The sequence below is a fragment of the Saccopteryx bilineata genome, chromosome X (genome assembly GCF_036850765.1).
Source record: "Saccopteryx bilineata isolate mSacBil1 chromosome X, mSacBil1_pri_phased_curated, whole genome shotgun sequence".
Lineage (NCBI taxonomy): Eukaryota > Metazoa > Chordata > Mammalia > Chiroptera > Emballonuridae > Saccopteryx > Saccopteryx bilineata.
Genome location: NC_089502.1, coordinates 105,623,742 through 105,647,065, shown reverse-complemented (window position 1 = coordinate 105,647,065; position 23,324 = coordinate 105,623,742). Strand labels below are relative to the sequence as shown.

Below are 23,324 nucleotides of genomic sequence, written 5' to 3'. Positions count from 1 at the left end.
AACATAATTATACAGGTTTCAGGTGCCCAATTCTACAACACATTTGTTATCCAATCTATAAAAACTAAAAATGTTAGTGCTCTGAGTAATTCTAGTTATTCTTGTCAAGCTCCATTTCTTCCAGTTCAAAATGCTTCATGTTTTCCTTTGGAGATGATGTCAAATATAACTCCCACCACTCCCAGACCTCAAAGAAAGAAGAGGTACATCTCACAATCCTAGTATTTCCTCTCAACTTTTTATTCATTCCTTCACCAGTTATATCCTGGAACAGGCTTTCAACACACCTCAGGCCCGGCTTACTACCAGAGCTTTCCCATTACCATCAGTCAATCCATACTAAGTTCATTTTCTCTCACAGTTCTCTTCATGTAACCCCACCCCCACCCCACCCAGAAGCCTACAATTATTTCCTATCGCATTACATCTAAACTCTCTGCCTAGATTTAAGGCTATAATCAGGCTCCATCCTTCATATCCAACTTTTATACTATTTCTCAAAGAACAGGTCCCCTTTCCCTAGGATAAATGTGAAATTAACTTTCTCTTTCTTTGGGAAAACTTAAATAAACAAGGAAAAGAAAAAGAGATACTGGAATCCCTAACAGCAAAAGTATTCACAATTGGAGTTAAGAGATGTTTTTAATTCATGCTGAGAAAACAGTAATATTCCAAACTTCTAGGTTACTATCTGATAAGAAATACAAGACAATGTTGGAAGGGGCTTTGGCACACACAACTACTAGAACAAGGTTATCAGAACACAATATTTGAACCGTTTTAACAGAACACTTACAGATCATCTAATTTTATGTCACAACGTCATGAACAGCTCATCTAATTTCTCACTGGCTATTTGTATTTGATTAAATAGCATTCTAAGTTAAACATTAAGACTGGAGAGTAGGGAAGAAATACAGAAGTGGTAAGCATCACAACCTTTCAGAGCCAACATATACAAATACAACATTAATATTAAGAAACAGTGTTTCAATTTTTTTTTCCTGAAACATTTGGCAATGTTTAGCGCATAAGAAGACACTGCTTTGGTCCATCCACTCGTTCCAGCTTTTCAAAGTGTTTCCTGGCATTGCGGATGTTGATCAGAGTAGCTGCAGATGCTGAGGGTAGGGGTGGGGGAGATACCCATTAAAGTAAGTACAGGCAGTCAAAAAGAGAGAACCAAATCCCTCAACCTAGCAGATCACAGACAACATACAGGAATAGGGGTTCCCAAGTAAACCACGGTTTAATCTTTCTGAAAAAAAAAAGGTGTGTTTATATTCTAAACAAAATTTCCAACATAACATTTCAAAATATTTTATTTGGGGGCTAATAGTATAAAACCCACTATCTTATGCTCTGTTTTAATATTAACTTAAGGTAAAAAAAGGCAGCGGATCAGAGATCATTTAAACTTCTGGGAACATCCTGGAAATGTTGCTGGAACGTTTATTTCATGGATATGACTATTTGGCACAGAAGCACCAAATACTTCCCCTTATGCCCATAACACAAAAACTGGGACATGGTACATATTTATTACTAGTAGCAAGGAAGTTATCTTTTGTGGTCAAATATACATAACAAGAAATTTACCATTTTAACCATTTTTAAATATATAGCTCAGTGGCCTTAAGTACATTCACACTGTTGGGCAACCAACCTCACTACGAAATAGTTTTTCAGTATCTAATAAAGTAATACCTCTAGGGCAATTACCTTAAAGAATATATTGCTTTGACCAAATGTAAGCTAAGTTTAAACTTACGAATGGATGGATCAGACATCACAACCATCACATAAGTGTTGGATGTAAAGATATCAATGAAAGCAGCAAAGTTAGAGTTCCTGACTTCCATGCTCTGGAAAGAGGCAGCCAGCTTGCTACAGGAGAAAAGAGAAAAGAGTAAAGAACATAACATAATAGCAAAATAAGAAATTCTTACCTTCCAGGTTAAACATTTTCATAGCACTGTACCTCAATTTACTACTTCATTAAGACAGTTAATCACTAACTCTACTTTGTTTTCCAAGGAAACTGTAATGCTGAATTTAACATGTTTTGGAAAGTGACTTAGAGAATTAGGATTTGATTTCATTATGAAATGAAAGTGGGTTTAGACTTAGATCCATGTTAAAATTCATGTTATAAAAGACTTCTCTAATATTTAAGAAGCTTTTTAAGTTGAAATTTCTCTGTCACTGAGGTTACCTTTTGAATTTTAGTTACATTGAAATTCAAGAAATGATCACAGTTCTTTGAAAACAAACTAGGTAATTATATTTGCATGCCATTCAATATTTCTTCTTAAAAATGTTAGCATTAAACATGCCAAAAAGTCTCAAAGTGCCATTTTATACTAAGGCATAAAATGAGTAAACATATCTATTTTATTCTTTGGGCATCAAAGTTTTACCAAGATAAGAATTTTGATTCTTAAATCTTTACTAAATTATGGTGTTCAGTCATTCCATATTCCTATATTCACAATGCTAAAATTCAAACTGTATTTAATCAAAGCTAAGACAACATGATTAGACATTTCTAGTCTATTTTGTATCATTTCTGAATCAGTACCTCCTAATTTTAATTACTGTAGTTCTACATAAAACCTTGGTATTTGGTAGGGCAAAATTATCCTTCTTTCTTCTTTTTCAAAACTCTTGAACATTTTTTATTTCTTCCCAAACAAGATCAAACACCTCAAAAGTGTACTCTGCTTAGATATTTTTCATATACTTCTATATCATTTGAGTTTACATTAAATGACAATTAATTTTATTCACCTCGCCAATGGTAGGCTCCCTTAGATTTTAGCTCTCTTTTCAATTGAAGGACCTATTCCAGATATAGAAGTGTGGCCCAGTATAGTTTTTTGAACTTCTCAAAAATAACAGTATTTTTTTCCAGATATAAATAGATCACACAAGATCTCTTACCTGCAGCTTAGCTTAAACTGCTTAATAATGTTGCTGATTTTCTCAAATCTATGAGCATCACGCTGCTCTTTACACTGATAGTGTGAAATCACCTATGAAAAAGAACAATGCCCTTTAAATCTATGCAATGTAGTCACATCACTCTTTGCTACTCCTCTAGGCAAGCATCTGTCTGTCTCTTGGCTACCTGATTTTCAGGGCCGATTTGACACTTGATTTATTGTCTCTTTTCCTCTGTCCCATATGCTGCCAACATTATGCATAATTTCAGCATCCTTATGGATGACCCATCCAGTACCATTTGGTTATAATTTTATTAGATAGTTTACGTTTTATCTATTTTGGTTTGTTGCTGTTCTTTATCACTTACTTTAATCATCAAATGTTCATCAATATTTCACAGTATGGTCTTTGATTAAAAAAATAGTACAAATCAAAAAAGAAATACAAAATTCTTAGCTGTCCTTGAGCTGTACTTACTGTATTTAATTTTAATGAAGCCTATAACCAAATGGCTTTTGGTATTATATTTATAAACCTTAACTAAATGATTCTAACTTCTGAGAACTGACCATTTATAATTAAACATATTCAAGATAGACAGCCATACCAGCTGAAAATACTTTCTCTCACACTTTTATATTTTAATAAAACCAGACAACCATTTCCTATAGACTGGATATACAGATGTAAATTTTTTAGTAGGAAACAAAACTGAGTCACTTGCCAGAACCTATGATATAGATATTTTTATCTTCATTTTAGAGAAGAGGAACCAAACTCAGGAAGATGAAGAAATGTATCTGAAGGCCCTGGCCAGTGGCATAGTGGATAAGAGCATTGGTTTGACGTATGGACATTCCAGGTTCAATTCTCAGTCAAGGCACATAGGAGAAGCAAACATCTGCTTCTCCCCTCCTTCTCTCCCCTTTCTCTCCCCTTTCTCTCCCCCTTCTCTCCCCCTTCCCCTCCTGTAGCCAGTGGCTCAATGGTTCGAGAGTGGCTCTGGGTGCTGAGGATAGCTCTGTTGGAGCACATCAGCCTCAGTTACTTAAAGTAGCTCAATACTCAACATCGGCCCCAGATGGGGTTGCTGGATAGACATGCAGGAGTTTGCCTCACTGTCTCCTCTCCTCTCACCTAAAAAAAAGTGTCTGAAATCACCAAGCATTGGTAGAGTTCAGAAACAAATTATTTACTATAAGAGTTACATTTACTGTCTGACCAAGTGGTGATGCAGTGGATAGAGTGTTGGCCTGGGATGCTGAGGACCCAGGTTCGAGGCCTCAAGGTCACTAGCTTGAGCACGGACTCATCTGGCTTGAGCATGGGCTCACCAGCTTGAGCACAGGGTTGGCAGCTTGAGCATGGGATCATAGACATGACCCCATGGTCACTGGCTTGAGCCCAAAGGTCATGGGCTTGAAGCCCAAGATTACTGGCTTGAGCCCAAGGTTGCTGGCTTGAGCAAGGGGTCACTGGCTCGACTGGAGCCCCACAGTCAAGGCACATATGAGAAAGCAATCAACGAATATCTAAGATGTTGCAACGAAGAATTGATGCTTTTCATTTCTCTCCCTTCCTGTCTGTCTCTCAAGTAAGCACTCTAAAAAGAAAAAGAAAAGTTACATTTACTAAGCTGGTCAGCAATTACTTGGGCAGTCTTCATGATATCTCAAATTAGTTTCTATTACTGTTATTTAAAATTGTTACTTATAAATATAATATTGGTGTTTGCACTGCCTCTCAGAGCCATATATACAGTAGGCTCTAATAAGTTGAATTTATAACAAAAATTAAAATACTAACATGACTCTTCCCTTCCACCTCTCCATCTGAACTCTTAGTCATGTCACTGAGTTGACCATTACATCTCTTCCCTGTTAAACGTTTCCAACTCAGTCTTTTGGAGAAAGGAGTGGGATGTAAGTTTCCTCAAAAGGAAAATAACCCTCATTTTATAATAAAAGTCAATACGAAACAGGGATACTTCAACACAAATAAACAATAATGTTTGGAAATAACCTAAACTCTGTAGTAAGGCATATCTACAAAAATCTAAGTTTTACTAACTACTAAAGAGCTACAAACCAAAGGATTTCTTTCAGGTCACTTATTGACAATACTACTCTATAAATAAGGCTCTGCATGCTAATGTGACAAGAGGGAAGAAGGTTCTTCCTGAGAGTGGCAACATGTTGTTCTCTGTTAATGAATAAAGGAAGGCAAGTGTGAAGTATATCCACAGAGCAGAAAGTTCTTACCAGAAAAGTAGCTCTCTCAAATAGAAGCACTTCATCAGCCTCAATAATTTCAGCAAAATTCCTCAGGTTCATTTCCAGCTGCTGAACATTGGGAATCAGCTGATAAACAATGCTGGACCAAGCCTAACAGAACAGAAGCACAGTGTAATATTATTAACAGGTAGCAGTCCTAGACAGACCTTTGCAAATGAGTAACTATGCTACAACATATGGACATGTGATAATTGAGTCCCAAATACTGGTAACAAATATGATATGATATAAAACAAACAAAATGAGAAAGAAAAGCTAATATTTGATATTTATCCTTCAGAGGTTTTAAGAAAAATTCAAACACTTTTGCAAAATGCTGGAGAAACATTTTTCCATTGATAATTAAAAATAAAAAATTACTTAATTCTATCATGTTATCTTAGGAAAAGTTGAAAATTCTAATCTATTATTGGGCTAAAAAGCTTCTAATCCAGTCTCTCAACAAATATTTAAATCTAACAGTATAGATTGCATTAAAAATCAGATCCTAATAATGCATCTAACAATTGGTTTTGTGAAAATATGAGAGCCACATAGATAAAAGGTCCCTCCCCACAATGAGATAACATACAAAAGAAAGTATAGGAGAAATTAGTGGCATTATTATTTCAAAAGGCTAATTTCAGCTGTATGAATTATTGAATTTAAAATAGTACACTGGTGTATTTGCCTAAAACTGACTTCATCTAGAGAAGTATGACTAATGAAAGGAGTTGACATTAACCATCCCCTCCCCTCTATTCTCTTAAGGTGCTTTTATTTGAATTTCCATTATAATAAATCTTTCAATTTCACTCTAATTTGTCTGGAAAGGTGTATAATGCTCTTCTCTCACCTATTAGAGGGCAGGAACCTGGTCTTAGTCATTTGTGTGTCCTATAGCATCAAGCAGATATGTGATGAGTGCTTATAGAATAAAGCTTAATATAAAAATTTAAGTTAGCTCTATGCAGCATTTATGTAAGATATAGTAGCGCCATGTCTCTGTTCCAATTAGTTTTATTACTTAGGCATGGGGTTTTAGGTTCCAACTTTTCAGGTTGGTGTTAATGTCACTGCTGAATTTACCTTGGAGAAGACACCAAAGCTAACCACAGCAGAGACATTGTCACTCACAGCAGTGTTGTGATTAGCCAATTGTCTTTGGTCTGTTATGTATTGCCATCCTTCACACCGCAGTTGGTTCTTATCAGTGCGTCATGTCCATCCTTATTCACGGTTACCTGTTCTATGGGAATAAGGCTTTGAGAGAAATTCGGCCCAAATTAATCTAGAACAGTACTTCCTAGACAGGTATCTCAAAAATGATCTGTTATTAGAGTGAGGCTGGGTCAACATAATATTGGGGAAAAAATGAATTAGTTAAAAAATAAAATAATGGCTATTTTTAAAGTGCATTGGTTTTTTCTCCTTGGCAAATCAGGTTTCTGTGCTTCTGGGTGGAGATACTTGGCAGATGCAGTTGAAACCGACGCTGTAGCTACCAGTGATAGAGAAGGAGGCTTTCCCACCCAGAGTCAGACTTGACAATAGATACAGAAGCAGTCTGAAGGAAAGGTCTAACCATAGGAAGACCAAAAGAAGCCAGTCTTCCAAATCACTAGATCAGTAGAAGGAAAGAAGCAGGACAAGGAACCTATGTGCCAATAAGGTAATTTCAGTTTCATCCATAACACAGCTATTATAACTTTTACTACTCTGCAAACAGTGTAGTATATCTACTCCAGCAACTGGAACAATCTTTCTGGTTGAAAGAATAATAGTTTCCATTTGGTATGAAAATGGAAGCTATCAAATTCTACGTATAACATGTCTCATTTTGATAATCCCTTCTCCAATCTCTCCCTTACATATTTTTTTTCTATTGCCATCCAAACTCAGACTAGCATTTATCTTATAGAAGTACCTGAATATTAGACACAGTTCCAATCAGCATTAAGACCACAAGTTAAGATGGATGACAGCCAGTAAAAACTCGGCTGTCATAAAGATCAGTATTAAATTAATCATGACCAAACTGGTTAATTTAGTGTGGTTGGTAGGTATGTTGACCCAACCTAAGATCAAATCCAAAATCTCTTGAGGTTAATCTTAATATTTTTTAGATACTCTGTTATAGAATTTTTTTATTCAACATATTTAGATGGCTATAAAATACTACTTTATAAATAAGGCTGTGCATGCTAACATGACAAGAGGGAAGAAGGTTCTTCCTGAGAGTGGCAACATGTTAAAACCTTTTAGCTTTGATAATATTCTTCTGATTTTTTTTTTCACACTCTAAAATGAAGGAACTCTGAGAAACACACACCTTATAGAGAGTTTCGTCCCAGATAGATGTCCGGAAACAAGAACATTCCAATGGGCGAGACAAACGTCTCAGATCTTCTTCTCGCTCTTTAAAAATCTGAATTAAAAAGTCCAACACATTGATCAGAATATACAGCTCTCCTCTTTCTTTGCAAAATCTGAGATATAATTATCTCAGTATATTGTAACAGAAAGCATTTCCTCTTTCCTCGGAGGAATTTATCAATGTGTACACTACTTCAGAAATTAGGATGACAGAAATATTTTCAGGTCAGGTCTAAAAAAGCAACAGATACTGAAATTCTTCAGGTTGTGCTGAGTACTTACTGAGAGCCTTATGGTAAAAAATAAAATTTACTATATTGAGGAGTTTGAAAAAAATACATCTAACATCATTCTAAATCACCCAAACTGGATCATTTTAAGATCTCTATTGCATATCAAACTTTTAGAATCAAAATACTTTAACCTTTGTAGATATCTTTCTATCACACACACATATATGCATACACTCATATAATAGTTCTGTATCGGTTGTATTTATTTGGCTATATTAATATATCACCCCCCAAATAATATATCTATTCATTATATGTATCTATGTATGTGCCCACAAACATATGGAAAATATCTATTTATAAAAATATATACACACATATACACATTTTCCATGAATGGGTGAGTGTGTATTGAGTCTGTGTACACACTATGATGGTAATTTTTTTTCATGTTTGCTCACTCCCTCCACCTCCTCACACCCAGACCCTCACCCCCCTGTGATAGTTAATTTTATGTATCAACTTGGCTAGGCCATAGCACCCAGAAATTTGGTCAAACACTAGTTTGAATGTTGCTGTGATGTACCTATGCCTCTACAAAGCATGCCCACCATTTATAGCGGTACCCTTTCTGTTCCTTACCAGATCCCGTTGATCCTCCTGTACCAGATCCATTTTGTGCACCAAGCAAAAGATTTTGGCATCTGGAGAGTTCTGCAGAATGGCCTCCAGGCATGACTGGTAATAGTGCATGTCCTTTTCCAGTTCGCGGCTCTCCACATCAAAGACATAAATCAAAACCTCCACATTTCGGAAGATGTTGTCTCGCTGGCTTGTGAAATAATTTTCCATAAAGGTGTCCTGTCTAGTAGCAAGAAAAATCTAGGTGGTAAGTAAGTCCTCAGTTTAGTCACTTTCACTTATGACCTATCCTTTGTAAGGGATGACCTTAAGACGTCAAATTAAAGGGCAAGCCATAGTAAATCGGTCTTGTCTCAACTCTTACTTCTTGAGTTTCACCTTGCACCACCCTGTACCCTTCTCCTTGTGTTCCAAACATACTTTGACCTGCCCTTGGTTCTCGTGGCCCTTGGTTTATCCACCAAGGGGCCTTTACACATACTGTTCATTGTGTCCCACATGCCCTTACCTCTGCATCTCATTAACTCCTAGCTGTCCCTTGAGATTTCAGTTCAATTCAAACTTCCTCACAGAAACCATCCCTGACCTTCCCTGACAGGCAAATCCAGGCACTATAAGCCCTTATTCCAAAACACTGTTCTTATTTTTTAACATTTACAAATGTGATATTACACATTTACAAGAGTTTTTAATTAATGGCATTCACTTTCCTAAACAGAAAGTTCCATCAAGGCAAGGAACATATCTGTTACTGTCTGCCATTGTTTCCCGGCTTTTAACATAGAGCATGCCATAAAATAAGTGTCCAGTGACTATTTACTGATGAATAACTAGTCAAATACTCTAAACTATATGAAAATGACTCCAAAATAACGTTTTAGTAGAACGTTGCTCTTTGCTCCTTAAGCTGTGTGTTCTCAATTACCAGATGCCTAGAAAAAACAGAATTCTGTTATGGAAAAAATCATGAACCTAGCTTCCAGTCTTTCACTTTGCTATTATTAGGTGGTTGTGTGACCTTAGGAGATACATAATTCCACTGGACCTCAGCTGCCCTATATGTAAAAATGACACTAATATCTTATTGCTCAAAAGTAAGGGACTTGAACTAATCTCAACACAGATTACAGAATTGGAAGCAATGATAATGAGGAAGGATTTGTATAAAGAAAGAAATCTGCTGGGGTGTTAAGTGTCCATATACTACAATACTGGAGTCGTTTTCTTATGGAATATTTGGCTATTTTGTTATTTTTTCAACAAACACTCATTGAACACCTATTCCATGGCTGCTTTTATACTAGGAGCGGGGAAACAGTGAGTTAACAATATATTTTTATTTATCCTACTTAATCATTAAAACAACCCTCTGAGTTGGCACCATCATTATCCCTATTGTACAGATGAAGAACTGTGGCTCAGAGAGTTTAAATGATCAATCCAAGATAACACAACTAACAGTGCTGAGATGCAAACTCTAATGTAACTCCAGAGCTTAGGCTTCTAACCACCACACTCCTCATTGCTGCTTCACGCAGACGCAAATGGTCATAGAGTAGGGAGCACCACCCGCATACAAACACAGGGATGTGCGTCTGTGATGCAATGTTCCAGAGCTCCCTTGGCCATGAGAGGAAAGACTGTCTCCTATGCCTTCAACAGTGTTAACTCAGTTGAAGGAGACGTGCTCAGGTCTGATCTATAGTGCGTAGACTGTTTAGAGATAATTAATGAATAAAAGTCAGAGATATTTATTTAATCAAATGCCAATTCTGAAGAAAATTTTATCCAATGTAGCTATTATGAATGATAGTTCCTCTAGTGTATTCTCTATGCTGAATACACTAGATGCCACTACTGCCACTGGCCTCACAAACAAGTAATCAGATGATACTTACCCACCACAGTCCCACAGGTTCAACACCAAGTTTCCCAGAAATCGAACATGGGAATGTTCTACATCAACTAGAAGATAAATATGACAAATCTAGTAATTGTAGCATGCGAGATGAAATTCAAAATAAGCAAAGCACTAACCCCCGGAATTTAGAAGGACCAAAGTGGAGTGAAATGCTCAAAGCCACAAGAAGGTGATTTTCAGTTTAGTAGCGTGGTTTAGTGACAAAGTGGGCACCCAAGCTACCCTGAGCTACAGAACTGTCTCTCATGTAAGTCATTTTTTTAGTAGTTTAGTGCTTAGAGCAGAAACAACCTCCAATTGTAATACTAATGTTAAAATTCCAACATGTAAGACAGAGACATACACCATTTAATAGCTCATCCTGTCCCTACCAATGCCCTCCACAAAAGATAAATAAAATTAAAAAAAACAAAAATTTACAAAAAACCCCAAAACAAAAACAAAATAATGACATAACCATATTCACTGCCTCTATTTATTTCCTTATTTTGGTTACTGACCCGACCAATTTCACATGGGGGTTGGAGGAAAGGTCCCTTTTTTACTTCTCAGTCCATGTTTAATTCATAGCTACTCCTTTGTAATCTTCCTCAATTCCACTCCTTATTTTACAACCTGCCACTAATATTAAGGAAGGCCCTTACCTTCTCAAGCCTACATAACTACAATAGCTCCATGATTACCTTCTACCAGGAAGCTTACCCACTTTATTTCATCCTACAGGCTACTGCCAGGTTCATCTTCTTAACACTACTTTGAACATGTCACTCCCCATTCAAAACACTTTCAATCGCTCCTCTATGTCTATAGGAGGGCATTCAAGGTTCTTCAGAATTTGGCTTCTAATCTGCCTTTATATTTCCCAATGACATACATTAATAATGCCTTTTGCTCCAGTCCAATTTGGTTTATTCATAGTCCTCCTAAACTCCACTACCTCCCCAACGCCCAAAATACCTTACATCAGGGGTCGCAAACCTGCTAATAGGGGGCCAGGCCAGTAAACATACAAAAGCAAAGTTGATCATTTATGGAGTATAAACATTCTCCCAAGTGGAAAAGGGAGTGGGTGACAGTTACTCTAGCCATGCAAGAACATGGGTTCAAGATTAACGGATCTTTCAATTTTTCAACAGTAGTGGGAAATCCAGATTTTTATGGAAACATTTACATATTTATAACTAATTCCAATTTTTCTAAAACATTGTACAGGCTGAACAAAACACATCTACAGGCCTTATCCAGTATACAGGCTGCCTGTTTGCGACCTCTGCCTTACACTTCCCCCCACTCCCCCTATATTCTGCCTGCTCTGTCCATATGCCTAGAAAGTCCTCCCCACCTTTCTTTCAGAGTTAGACTCATCTTTTAAGACCCAACTAAAATCCCACCTCCTCTAAAAGCCCTACCTGGTCACCCCCACTTACCGTCATCACTCCCTCTGAATTAATTCAAACATTTATTAAGCATCTACTCTCTGCCAGGCACTAAAAGTCACAAGGAGGAAAAATAAAAATTCTTATCCTGGAAATGTCTCAAAGTTCAGCAGCTATCACTTTTACAATTTATGTGATAATCTGTCACACAATGGTGTTTCTTCTATGACTATCTGGAAGCTGTTGTTTAAACCAATTGCTATCTAACTTTTGTACAATTTTATGGTCTCATAAACTGAGTCATAAGCAGCAAAGCGTTTTTTTTAAAATGGGCTTTGGAATAAAACAATTCTATGTTCAAATACTAGCTCTACCTCTCTGTGTGACCTTGGGCAAGTCACTTAACCTCTAAGCCTTAATTTTTTCTTCTATTAAAAATGCTGGGAAGCATGCTACTGACCTCACAGGATTACTGTGAGAATCAAAGGAGTTATCATACATGAAGTGCCTGGCACATAGTAGGTGCTCAAACTACTTCCCTTCTCCCCTTCACTTCCCCCTCCTTGGAAAAGGAATCATATCTTACATGTCTTTGTATTTCCAACAGAGTCTACGAGAGAGTAGGTGCTCAAACTGCTATTAATTTGAAGACTATGTAAACGGTCTAGTACTAAAAAAAAAAATGGAAAGAAGTGCTACTGAGAAAGGGAAAGACAATAACAAAAGTGACAGGATTCAGTAATTATTTAGATATGGAGCACAAGGAACAGAAATCTGGTTTCTATTCCCATATCACAGGTAATTGTTCTCATTAGGTGACCAATGGCCCCATTGCCAAATCCAGTGGACTTTTTAGTCCTTGTCTTACTTTCTACAGTATGACACTGTTGACTACTCTCTTCTCAAAAAATTCTCTTCTCTTGGCCTCTGATATCATACCTACAACCTCTCTGGCAGACCCTCCTTCACAGGCTCCTATTCTTCTTTCTGTCCCTTAAATGTTAGAGTTCTTCAGGATTCCATCTTTGGCCACCTACTCTTCTCTATATATACTCTTCTCCCAGGCAAGCCAATCTAGTCACATTATTTCATTTTCCATTTGGGTACTGGTAACTCATAAGTATGTATCCCTAATACATATTTCTCTACCCCATCTTTGAATCATATATTGGACAGCTTCACTTGAATAAACCACAAATATCCCAAACTCAATTCTTCCCACAAAATATATTCCTTTTAGTATTCTCCATCACAGTGAATTTAACCAGTTGCCTAAACCAAAACTTTAGTTTCATCCTTGAGTCCACTCTTTTCCACACCATTGCCCACACACCTATCAGCAAATCCTATTGTGACTCTACCTCTTAAATATATCCCAAACCCATTTGCTTCTCACCATATCTATGATCACCACCCTAACCCAAGTTAAGTCCCTTTCATCTCTTACCTGGTCTACTAAAAGAGTTTCCTAATTTGTTAACTTGTTTCTACCCTTGCCTCCCTCCCTCCCCAATCTATCCTCCTTATTACAGACATAATAATCTCTCCAAAATACAGATTTGTATTCCAGTACTCTTTTAAAAGAAAAATAAAACATATCTCTCTATATATATGATTGTATATACCCAGGAAAAAAAGGCCAGACAGATAACCTCAAACTACTAATGGTGGCTGTCCCTACAAAGTCGGCCTCAGAATAAGGAAAAGAACAGATTTTCTACACTTCTATGATGTTTGAATTTTCCACAAGTATTACTTTTGTCATTAGAGTTGAGAATTAAAACTAATACCATGTTACCTTTCTGTTTAAAATTCTCTAGGGGCTGCCCTCTACTCCCACTTTGAACTACTTGACATGGCTTATATGGCACTTAGTGATTTAACCCCAACTTTCTGCCTCCCTCTCTCGTCTCACGTCTCCTATATGGCCTCCTGGCTCTCCTAGTCTTCCTGTCTTGCTGTTATAAGAGAAACTGAAAAGAGTTAAGAACAGAGCTTCGGGAAATCACATACACTTATGGGGCAGAAAGAAGAAAATATTCTTTAAAAAGGGGGGAGGGATGGTTCAAGATAAAGGAAGAAAACCAGGGCACTAAAGCATTAAATAAAAGCCAAGGGAACAGAGAATTTTGAGAAGGTAGGAAATCTCAGAGCCGTCAACAGTGTTTTAAACTAAAATACTTCATAATCATATTTTTATTGACAAGTTTACTCTTCCAACAAACACATTTTAACAGCCCTATAACAAATAAATTATACCATCATCATGTATCCTTACTTCAAATTTCAAAACAAAGTAGGCTCTAATTTAACAAAATAAAACTGGACTTTTTCATCAATGACAATCTAGAAAAACACTAAATATTATAGGTAATGTAGTATAAAGTCTACCGGAAAGTTCTGTCCGTTTCTAACACAACAAGTTTCGACATGTAAGCACTTGTTTATTTGGCACATGTGTGCCTATTTTTATCACTTAATGTATACATACTGATGTAGCAAATTAACTAAAACAAAGTTGATTCACGTTAGTCTTATGTGTGAAGCGATAGTGCACCCATGGCTACTGATAAAAGTTAATTTACGCTACTGTATTGTATACGAATTTCAACAAGGAAGAAATGCTACAGAAGCATGTAGAAATTTATTGAAAGTGTTTGGTGAAGGTACAGTTTCTGATAGGACATGCAGAAGATGGTTCGAAAAATTTGAAACAGGTGATTTCGACCTTTCTGATAAGCCACGTTCTGGGCGACCATCTTTGATCGATGACGATGTTGTTAAGACCATGTTGGAGCAAGATCCTTTTCTGACAACATCGGAGATTGCAGAAAGGTTTAATTCAGTTCAGCAAACCATTTCGGACCATATTTGGAAGATAAGATTGGTGTGGAAATATATTATTTAATAAAGTTTATTGATGGTAAGAAAAATTTGTATTTTGTTTTATTCCAAAAACGAACAGAACTTTCCGGTAGACCTTATATTTTTGAAGTATTCTTTTACTATTTTTAAAGAAAATAAACTGCATAAGAAGGAATAGCAAGTAAAAATATTAATGTATTATATGTATTTTAATGAATCTATAAGTCAAGCAGTAGAATCCAGATCTTTATTTAGCAATAACAAACTATCTAATGATATATACTAAACCATTTAAGCCAATAGAATATTTTAAAATATACTTTTACTACCTTTAGGGAAATACAGTAATTGCTAATGAAGTATTATCAATAAAGGTCCCACTTGAGATATCCTTAAGGGCAAGAGCTCTGTCCCATTCACAGTACCTGGCACCTGGCCTGCTTTAATGTTTATGGAGTCATATAATTTGCAACATACTGTTCACAACTTTTCAATGATGCTACTATATTATTTAAAAACTATTTTATGCAGCTTGAATAGATCTGAAATTTGGGTTGCAAAACTATTCACTAAACAGGGTAGTACATCAACTTTGCTAATTAGCTAAAAACAAAAATATTAATTGGTCTAGAAAAAAATGTCATTTAATAAAATGTGCAGAATTTATTTTTATTTTTTATTTATTTTATTTTTTTACAGAGACAGAAAGAGAGTCAGATTGAGGGATAGACAGGGACAGACAGACAGGAACGGAGAGATGAGAAGCATCAATCATTAGTTTTTCGTTGCGCATTGCGACATCTTAGTTGTTCATTGATTGTTTTCTCATATGTGCCTTGACCGCAGGCCTTCAGCAGACCAAGTAACCCCTTGCTTGAGCCAGAGACCTTGGGTCCAAGCTGGTGAGCTTTTTGCTCAAACCAGATGAGCCCGCGCTCAAGCTGGCAACCTTGGGGTCTCGAACCTAGGTCCTCAGCATCCCAGTCCGACGCTCTATCCACTGCGCCACCGCCTGGTCAGGCAAAATGTGCAGAATTTAAACCACAAAGAGAAAGAAGTTTTCCAGGAACTGTGACTGTAGCATAATGACCAGAGCAGGGGGATAGACTGACATTCCAGTTCTAATGCTTACGTGTTGAGTGAGCTTAACTTCTAGGTCATACATTCTTCATCTATTAAAATGAAGTTACTATAAAGAGTAAATAAATAAAACAGCACACAGTGAACATTAACTACCTCTAATCTACTACACCCATATGATTATTAGGTCTAAATATTTAACTTGGAAGAACAGAAAAAATTAAAATTTAAGAAATCAAAACAGAGAGAAAATTAGACAGGTACCTTCTAGAAGGAAGTCTCGTGAGGCATGACAGGCCAAAGGACCATGTCATGACCAAAAGTTTTGATGAATGACTTAGATGAAAACTAGAGGAGATGCTTATCCAATGTACAAACCATACAAAGGCTAGGAAGAATAGCTAACATATCAGATGAGAGAATAAGCAGCTAAAATAAAAATAGGATCCAACCTCTTTCCTACAGATAAGGAAGCTGAGGCCCAGTGACACAGTGACTTGTCCTGGACTTCCAGTTAACAAACACTGAGTTCAGGGCCATATCATGGGCTAAAACAAATAAAATTGAATAATTTAATAGAGGTAAGTATTTATCATTAGGTTCAAATATTAACTACATAAGAATCACAAGAAGAATATGCTTTTTTTTAATTTTTAATTTTCATTTTTCTGAAGCCGGAAACGGGGAGAGACAGTCAGACAGACTCCTGCATGCGCAAGACCGGGATCCACCCGGCATGCCCACCAGGGGGCGATGCTCTGCCCATCCGGGGCGTCGCTCTGTCACGACCAGAGCCACTCTAGCGCCTGGGGCAGAGGCCAAGGAGCCATCCCCAGCGCCCAGGCCATCTTTGCTCCAGTGGAGCCTCGGCTGCAGGAAGGGAAGAGAGAGACAGAGAGGAAGGAGAGGGGAAGGGGTGGAGAAGCAGATTGGTGTTTCTCCTGTGTGCCCTGGCTGGGAATCAAACCCGGGACTTCTGCACGCCAGGCCGATGCTCTACCACTAAGCCAACTGGCCAGGGCGGAGAATATGCTTTTTAATAATAATATATGTAAAAAGAAACTGGGTGTTTTTAGTATGACTCAGTATAATAAAAGTCACTCCACAAAAAGAGAGCTAGACTGTGCTACCCACAACCAGAGATGTAATAGTCCTACTCTGCCCTGATCAGGCCACACTGATATTCAAATCTCAGCACTTTAAGAAAAATATAGACAGGCCCTGGCTGGGTGGTTCAGTGGATAAAGCATTGTCCCATCATACCAAGCCATGCAGTCAACCCCTGGTCAGGGCACAGAAGCAATCAATGAGTGTACAACTGAACGGAACTAAGTGTAATGGTGAATTGATGCTTTTTTCTCTCTCTCTTTCTCTCCTCCTCACTAATAAATTTTTTAAAAGAAAAATGTATACATGTTCAAACAAGTTTTTAAAAAGTCTTTAAGATGATATCAAATAAGGAATAGACGGAGGAACTGAAGATGTTTAACTTAAGGAAGAGAAGATAGGAGGTAAGAGATGAATAGGATAGATTTAGACTTTAATCATAATCAAATATTTGTAGAGGCTCAAGAGAATGGAAAGAGGATCAGCGAGCAGAAATAAAGGGAAATAGACTTGGAACTATAACTAAAAGATAGCTTTCTAACCATTAGAGCTACTCCAATTTAGAGCCTATACTACACTTCTTGTACTTTAAGAACAGAAATGTGGTTTTCTTCTTTGTATCCAGCATCTGGAACATAAGGTGTTTTAAAATGTTTGTTGTTCTTGAAACCAGAGTGAGATACCTTATGAAGCAGTGGGTGACTTTTCCCTAAAAGTATTCAAGATGCTAGAAGCCCAGATCAGGAATTTGTAAAAGCTGGAGAGGGCAACTGTTTCATCACCTAGGGGCCAAGGCCCAAGGCAGAATCCAGAAATGCTGGGATGCTGCAAAATGAAATGGCATTATAGCCTATAGATAAAAGGGGTCTCTCAGAAGCATGGATCCACTAGCCACCCAGCTATCACATACTAAGAAAGATTTACATTTCAAACCATAAAGGGCAATAAAATATTTCTCAAGTCAAAGCTGGAACTCCAATGAGAACATTGATGTGTATCCAGGAAAAGAAGCAGCAGAGTATAGATTAGGTTAACCTCACAACCTTTGCCTCGAGAAATTAACCTTTTAATGAAGACTAAGACTAACTATTCCTTTAAAAAAAATCTTAGGCAATTTTAGTGTTATGCTTGTTAATACTTATCAGTTAATTTCCCTTTATACAATAACAGTTAAAAACAAACATCCTCCCCCCCCCCCAAATAACAAACAAAACGGTGCCTATGCTTGTTAAAGAAAGAGCAGGATAAAAACGAAGTTGGACAAGGGCCTCCCGCTTGGTAAGCAACCTAGAAAGGAAAAAACCCCAAGAGAGCAAGCAGTAGTAACCAGAATTAGGCCACACAGCTCTGAGAACAAATGAAAAAAAGGCAAACATGCTGCAAAACAAATCTCTCAACCTCTGCATCCCCAAGTTACTGCAACCAAGTGTGTTATGCAGATTATTAATAGTTAAGATCACCTGACTTAACAATAAGATAAAACATCTTACTTGTTGCACCAAGTCGACGTGTGTCTCTGGCAATATAATTTGCAAAGATAATAGATCTCATGCTGGTCTTACCAGACCCACTTTTACCCATCAACAGTACCTAAGGACAAAGTGGGGAAAAAAGAATGAAAAAAGGTTAGCAATCTAGAGCAAATGAAGTCTAAAGGGATCTATTTCTCTTCTGGACCTGATGTTGTACTGAAGTGACAGTACCAAATACCTGGTGTGGATACTGGTAATTTAATTCCTCAACCAACGGTAAAGGCAGAGATACCTAGAATTCCAGGGGCCAGGTGCTTAGCTGTCATGAGTTACACATCCTCTTGGCAATAGAAATGCAGAAAATTTATTATGCTATTAATTTACACTATTATATATTCAAACTATGTTAGAGATATACCAACTGAGAGGAAACTGAACCTTGATCTCTCATAATTTAATGTTTTATGCACTGAACGACAGGACAGGAGATTTAGTATAAGTGAAAATTCTTCCTCCTGCTCAATCTTTCCATCTCTGCTACTTACCCTTTCCACTTACCTCCATGATTTTGTTTCATTAATTACCGTCTCTTTTTCTTTTCAAAAGTGTCCCATGGCTTACAGCATCAAATCCTTAAACTATATAAAACACCCTTATTTACTCCTGTGCCTTCATCTTCTGACCCTCTTGACCTGGAACTTTTAGAGTCCAGCCATACTGAACTGAACTGCTGTAGTTCCTTTGATTGCACCCAGATCTCCAGGGACCCCTGTTCTACGTCTTTGTTTCTCATTGTAGTCTCTGCAAATAACTTTCCATTTTCTTTCTTCAGCTAAGCTCCACTCATCCTTCAAAGCTTCGTTCAGCAATCAAAAGATTCTCTGACCCCAATGCCCTAGGTTGGCTTAATTATGTCTCACCTCTCTCTTCCCATGACACAAAGACCATAATGCATTGCAGTTATCCATTTTTTTGGTCTGTGCTCCTGAATGACAGAATCCCCTTTGTATCTCCAGTGTCTAACATAATAGATGCTCAAAATACATTCATCAAATGAATGAACAAGCTATCAAAACAAAGGTATAAAACAAGCAATTTATTAACAATGAGAATTTGCCAATGGAAAGGCTGGCCTTATGAAGGTGAATAGCCTTCCTGTCAATGTCAGAATTTAATGAAGAGAGAAAAACACCTATTAAAGATGCTATAGATTCCTGCACTAGAAGGGAATTGGATAAAGCAAATTTTAATAGTCCTTTCAGATTTATGAAAGAGTTCAAATTACCATGCTTTTCAAATGAAAGGAGGTACATATTGTATCTTCAATCCTAAAATAATTTATAAAAGTTTCTAATTACAAATATAGGGAGTATTAATGAAAGTATACTTCATTCAAGCTCAATGTAATCTAGCTTGTCAGTTATATAACTACCGCACTAAGGACATGTTACTGCAGAGCCAGTCTAAAGTTGTTACAAAAAAGTGTTGTTTTTATGCTTATTCATGAGTAAATTTTTGATATTTTTTCGACATCCCTGTCTGTAACAACTTTAGACAGGCTCATGAAGAACATTCACTTTGCAAACTGGGTTTTTTGTTTTTGTTTTTTAATTTTCTTTTTCTGAAGCTGGAAACGGGGAGAGACAGTCAGACAGCATGCCCACCAGGGGCAACACTCTTCCCACCAGGGGGCGATGCTCTGCCCCTCCGGGGGGTCACTCTGCCTCAACCAGAGCCACTCCAGCGCCTGGGGCAGAGGCCAAGGAGCCATCCCCAGCGCCCGGGCCATGCCCGCTCCAATGGAGCCCTGGCTGCGGGAGGGGAAGAGAGACAGAGAGGAAGGAGGGGAGGGGGGTGGAGAAGAAAATGGGCGCCTCCTCTATATGCCCTGGCCGGGAATCGAACCCGGGTCCCCCGCATGCCAGGCCAACGCTCTACCGCTGAGCCAACCGGCCAGGGCCTGGGGTTTTTTATATAACTGAATTATTAGATGAAAACTAAATACGATAATTTCTTTTTGTTTCTTATAATTTAAGATCTCTTATCTCAATTGCTTATGAAAGGCTTACCAAGGCTAACTGCGTTAGATACTGATATAATTAGTCTACATGTATTTGATCATTTAAACCACCTAACAACCCTATAAGACAGGTAATATTATCACCATTTTACAAATAAAAAACATAGAAGCCCAAACAGTTCATAAATTTGCTCCAGAGCTGTGCTTTTATCAATTCTGCCCAAACCCCAAGGTGGCTACCATAGAGCACAAAGGAAGAAGTGTTCAATTCCATCTGGAGAAACTCATATAAAAACCTTACGGTGGTAACACTGAGTTAGGTTTAATATGTGTGCAGGCAGAGGCCTGAGTACTATGTATGTATGGCTTTCACAAAATACAAATTACTTTGAAAATTTGGAGAAAGACAAATTCTATATGGCTACTATAAGGTACGTAGGTGTGGCAAATGGCATAGTCAGAAATCAATTTTTTTTTTTCATTTTTCTGAAGCTGGAAACAGGGAGAGACAGTCAGACAGACTCCCGCATGCGCCCGACCAGGATCCACCCGGCACGCCCACCAGGGGGCGACGCTCTGCCCACCAGGGGGCGACGCTCTGCCCACCAGGGGGCGATGCTCTGCCCATCCTGGGCGTCGCCATGTTGCGACCAGAGCCACTCTAGTGCCTGAGGCAGAGGCCACAGAGCCAGCCCCAGCACCCGGGGCATCTTTGCTCCAATGGAGCCTTGGCTGCGGGAGGGGAAGAGAGAGACAGAGAGGAAGGAGCGGCGGAGGGGTGGAGAAGCAAATGGGCGCTTCTCCTGTGTGCCCTGGCCGGGAATCGAACCCGGGTCCTCCGCACGCTAGGCCGACGCTCTACCGCTGAGCCAACTGGCCAGGGCAGAAATCAATTTTTAAAGGGCATTCTGTGTCATGAAATCACTTTTATTTTATTCCAAGGACTTTGGAAAATTACAAAAAGTTCTTACATATTTAAATAACTCAGTTATATATAAATATTGGAAGAAATTAAATCAAGTAGCAAAGAAAGGGACAAAAAGAAAGGCAGAACACTTAGAAGGCTGCTGCAATAGTCCAAGAAAGATGGTGTATATACACATCAGAAACATATTTCCTGAAAGTAACTTCTTACCTTTACCTTCATGTTTTTGATGTACCTAACACGTCTTACCTTTTTCTTCATGGCTGTATTTGGCAGCACCCACCTGCAGGCATAAACCAAAAGACAGCGTTTCTATGACCCAGTTGCCTTAGAAATTGGAATTCAAGAAATACAAGTAAATGTAGAGATGCAAAAGAGCATGTTTTGCACAACAGCTGAGTATAACTGTGTGTGGGACTTAAGTTGAATAGAGGCCTCATTTTCCTAAATTATAAAACTGGGTTTATGCTCCCTATATCCTAATTACATGTTCAGGAGATAGCTCCTGGTTAGATTTATTTAGGAATATAAATGAGCTGTTAAAATTCAAGATTCAATTTTTCACACTCTTAAAAAAATAGCAGTATATACAAGTGCTTTAATAAACGAAACAATATTGTCATATTTAAATGTCCCCTTTTTTTAAGCCAGCCTCCTATTTTAAAAATCTGGTAGTACCTTTAGCCCTTCAGCTGTTCTTCCAAGTCATATTTCACTCATTACAGGCAAAAAGCATACAAAATACAAGATTAAATTTCAGGTACAAATTGGCACAGAAAGCACTCTCAAGCCACTGATCTCTGCCCAGGAAATAAAAACTCTCTTTTTAGTCTTCTTATCCTCAATATGATGCCAAATTTCCTTTATTGATAATTCAAAGCAATTCAGAACCATCACCTCATTTACAACACTCCTCCCAGGACTGGTATTAGGCCTGTCCATTCCTGTCCCAAGGGTTTTTTTTCTGCCCAGTTACCAACCAGTCCTCTTTATAATTTATCCCGTTGCCAAGAGCCCGATACCAATCAACAGAACTGGTAAATAAAAGCATTTATCATGGGTGGGGTGTTCCAATTCACAATTCTCTCCTCAGAAGCCCACCCCCTTCCAGGTTTGGTATAACACTCTTCACCCACCCAATCGATCCTTCCGGTTCCCCTAAGGGAGGATCCATTCTCGGCCCCAGATTCTCTTTCTCCACCTTTTTCTCAGAGTCAGATTCTTCCATCGTGCAACAAGTCCTTTCCAGTCCCTTCTACAGCCGCAGTACTCTTTTTTTTTTTTTTTTCCTTGTTCACCAGCTCAGCCGCCTATTCTCATCGCCTGGGGCCCTTAGGCCTGCTCTATTCTTGCCTTTACCTTTGTCCACTGGGGGGTTGCTTTCCCCACGGTTGCCTTTATCACCTCAAACTTGGGCTCAAGGCACAGCCGAGCTGGCCAGCTCAGAGGCTAGGTGATTCAGTGGAGCAAAGGGAGCAGATGGAGGGTGAGAGGGAAAGGGGGGTGTGGGTGGGGTGCTGTCTCGAGTTTGGGCCTTACGCCCCAAGGTCTCGAAACCCAAAGGTGACTTCACCCGCAAAGAGGTGGGGATGACGAATGCAGAGTTGGCAGAAAGAGCAGACCCTTGTAGGCACTAAGCGATGAAAGCCGCAGCCAGCTCCTTGTTCCCCAGACCGCCCAACCCGGAGAGTCCGCTGGCGGCAACGTTTACGACTTAACCGCCCGCCCTTCAGCAACCTGGGTACCTCACCGCAGCCACCCGACTGCAGGCCGGATCACGTGGGCACCTGCCGTAAACTCCCGGGCCTGTCACGTGACTGCCGTTACCAAAGGGGTTGGGGATGGGAAGAATACCACAGAGACTGCTCTGAGAAAGACAGAGTGCCGCCTGTCGCTGTCACGTGGCCCTGGCTCTCACTACACCGTGTCCCAGGGGGCCCAACCAGCCGACTGGAGCTTTCTTGGTGGGCGAGCTGGGCAAGACCCGCCCAACACAAGGAATTAAAGGAGAAGGTTGTAATTTCAGTGCTTCAAAGCCATTTTTTTTTAACTGTTTCACCCTTAACATTTATGGTGGCGAAGGCCCAG

The 23,324-nt window shown here is 38.6% G+C and overlaps 1 protein-coding gene across 4 annotated transcripts; it reads right to left on the bottom strand.

The window, feature by feature from the left end:
* Positions 1-623: 623 nt before the first annotated feature.
* On the bottom strand, positions 624-23,073 carry RRAGB (Ras related GTP binding B). 4 transcript variants are annotated; one of them, XM_066249737.1, is made up of 11 exons: positions 22,987-23,073; positions 21,486-21,519; positions 18,310-18,409; positions 12,354-12,437; positions 10,369-10,435; positions 8,471-8,693; positions 7,552-7,647; positions 5,208-5,330; positions 2,944-3,035; positions 1,772-1,887; positions 624-1,121 (listed from the first exon to the last, which is right to left on the bottom strand). In XM_066249737.1, the coding sequence occupies exons 2-11, from the start codon at positions 21,495-21,497 to the stop codon at positions 1,024-1,026; spliced, it is 1,011 nt and encodes a 336-aa protein (XP_066105834.1). In that variant the 5' UTR covers positions 21,498-21,519; positions 22,987-23,073; the 3' UTR covers positions 624-1,023. The 4 variants fall into 4 exon arrangements, with proteins under 4 accessions (XP_066105834.1, XP_066105833.1, XP_066105831.1 ...); XM_066249736.1 differs by having other exon boundaries at positions 22,982-23,041; XM_066249734.1 differs by having other exon boundaries at positions 22,373-23,033.
* Positions 23,074-23,324: the final 251 nt, after the last annotated feature.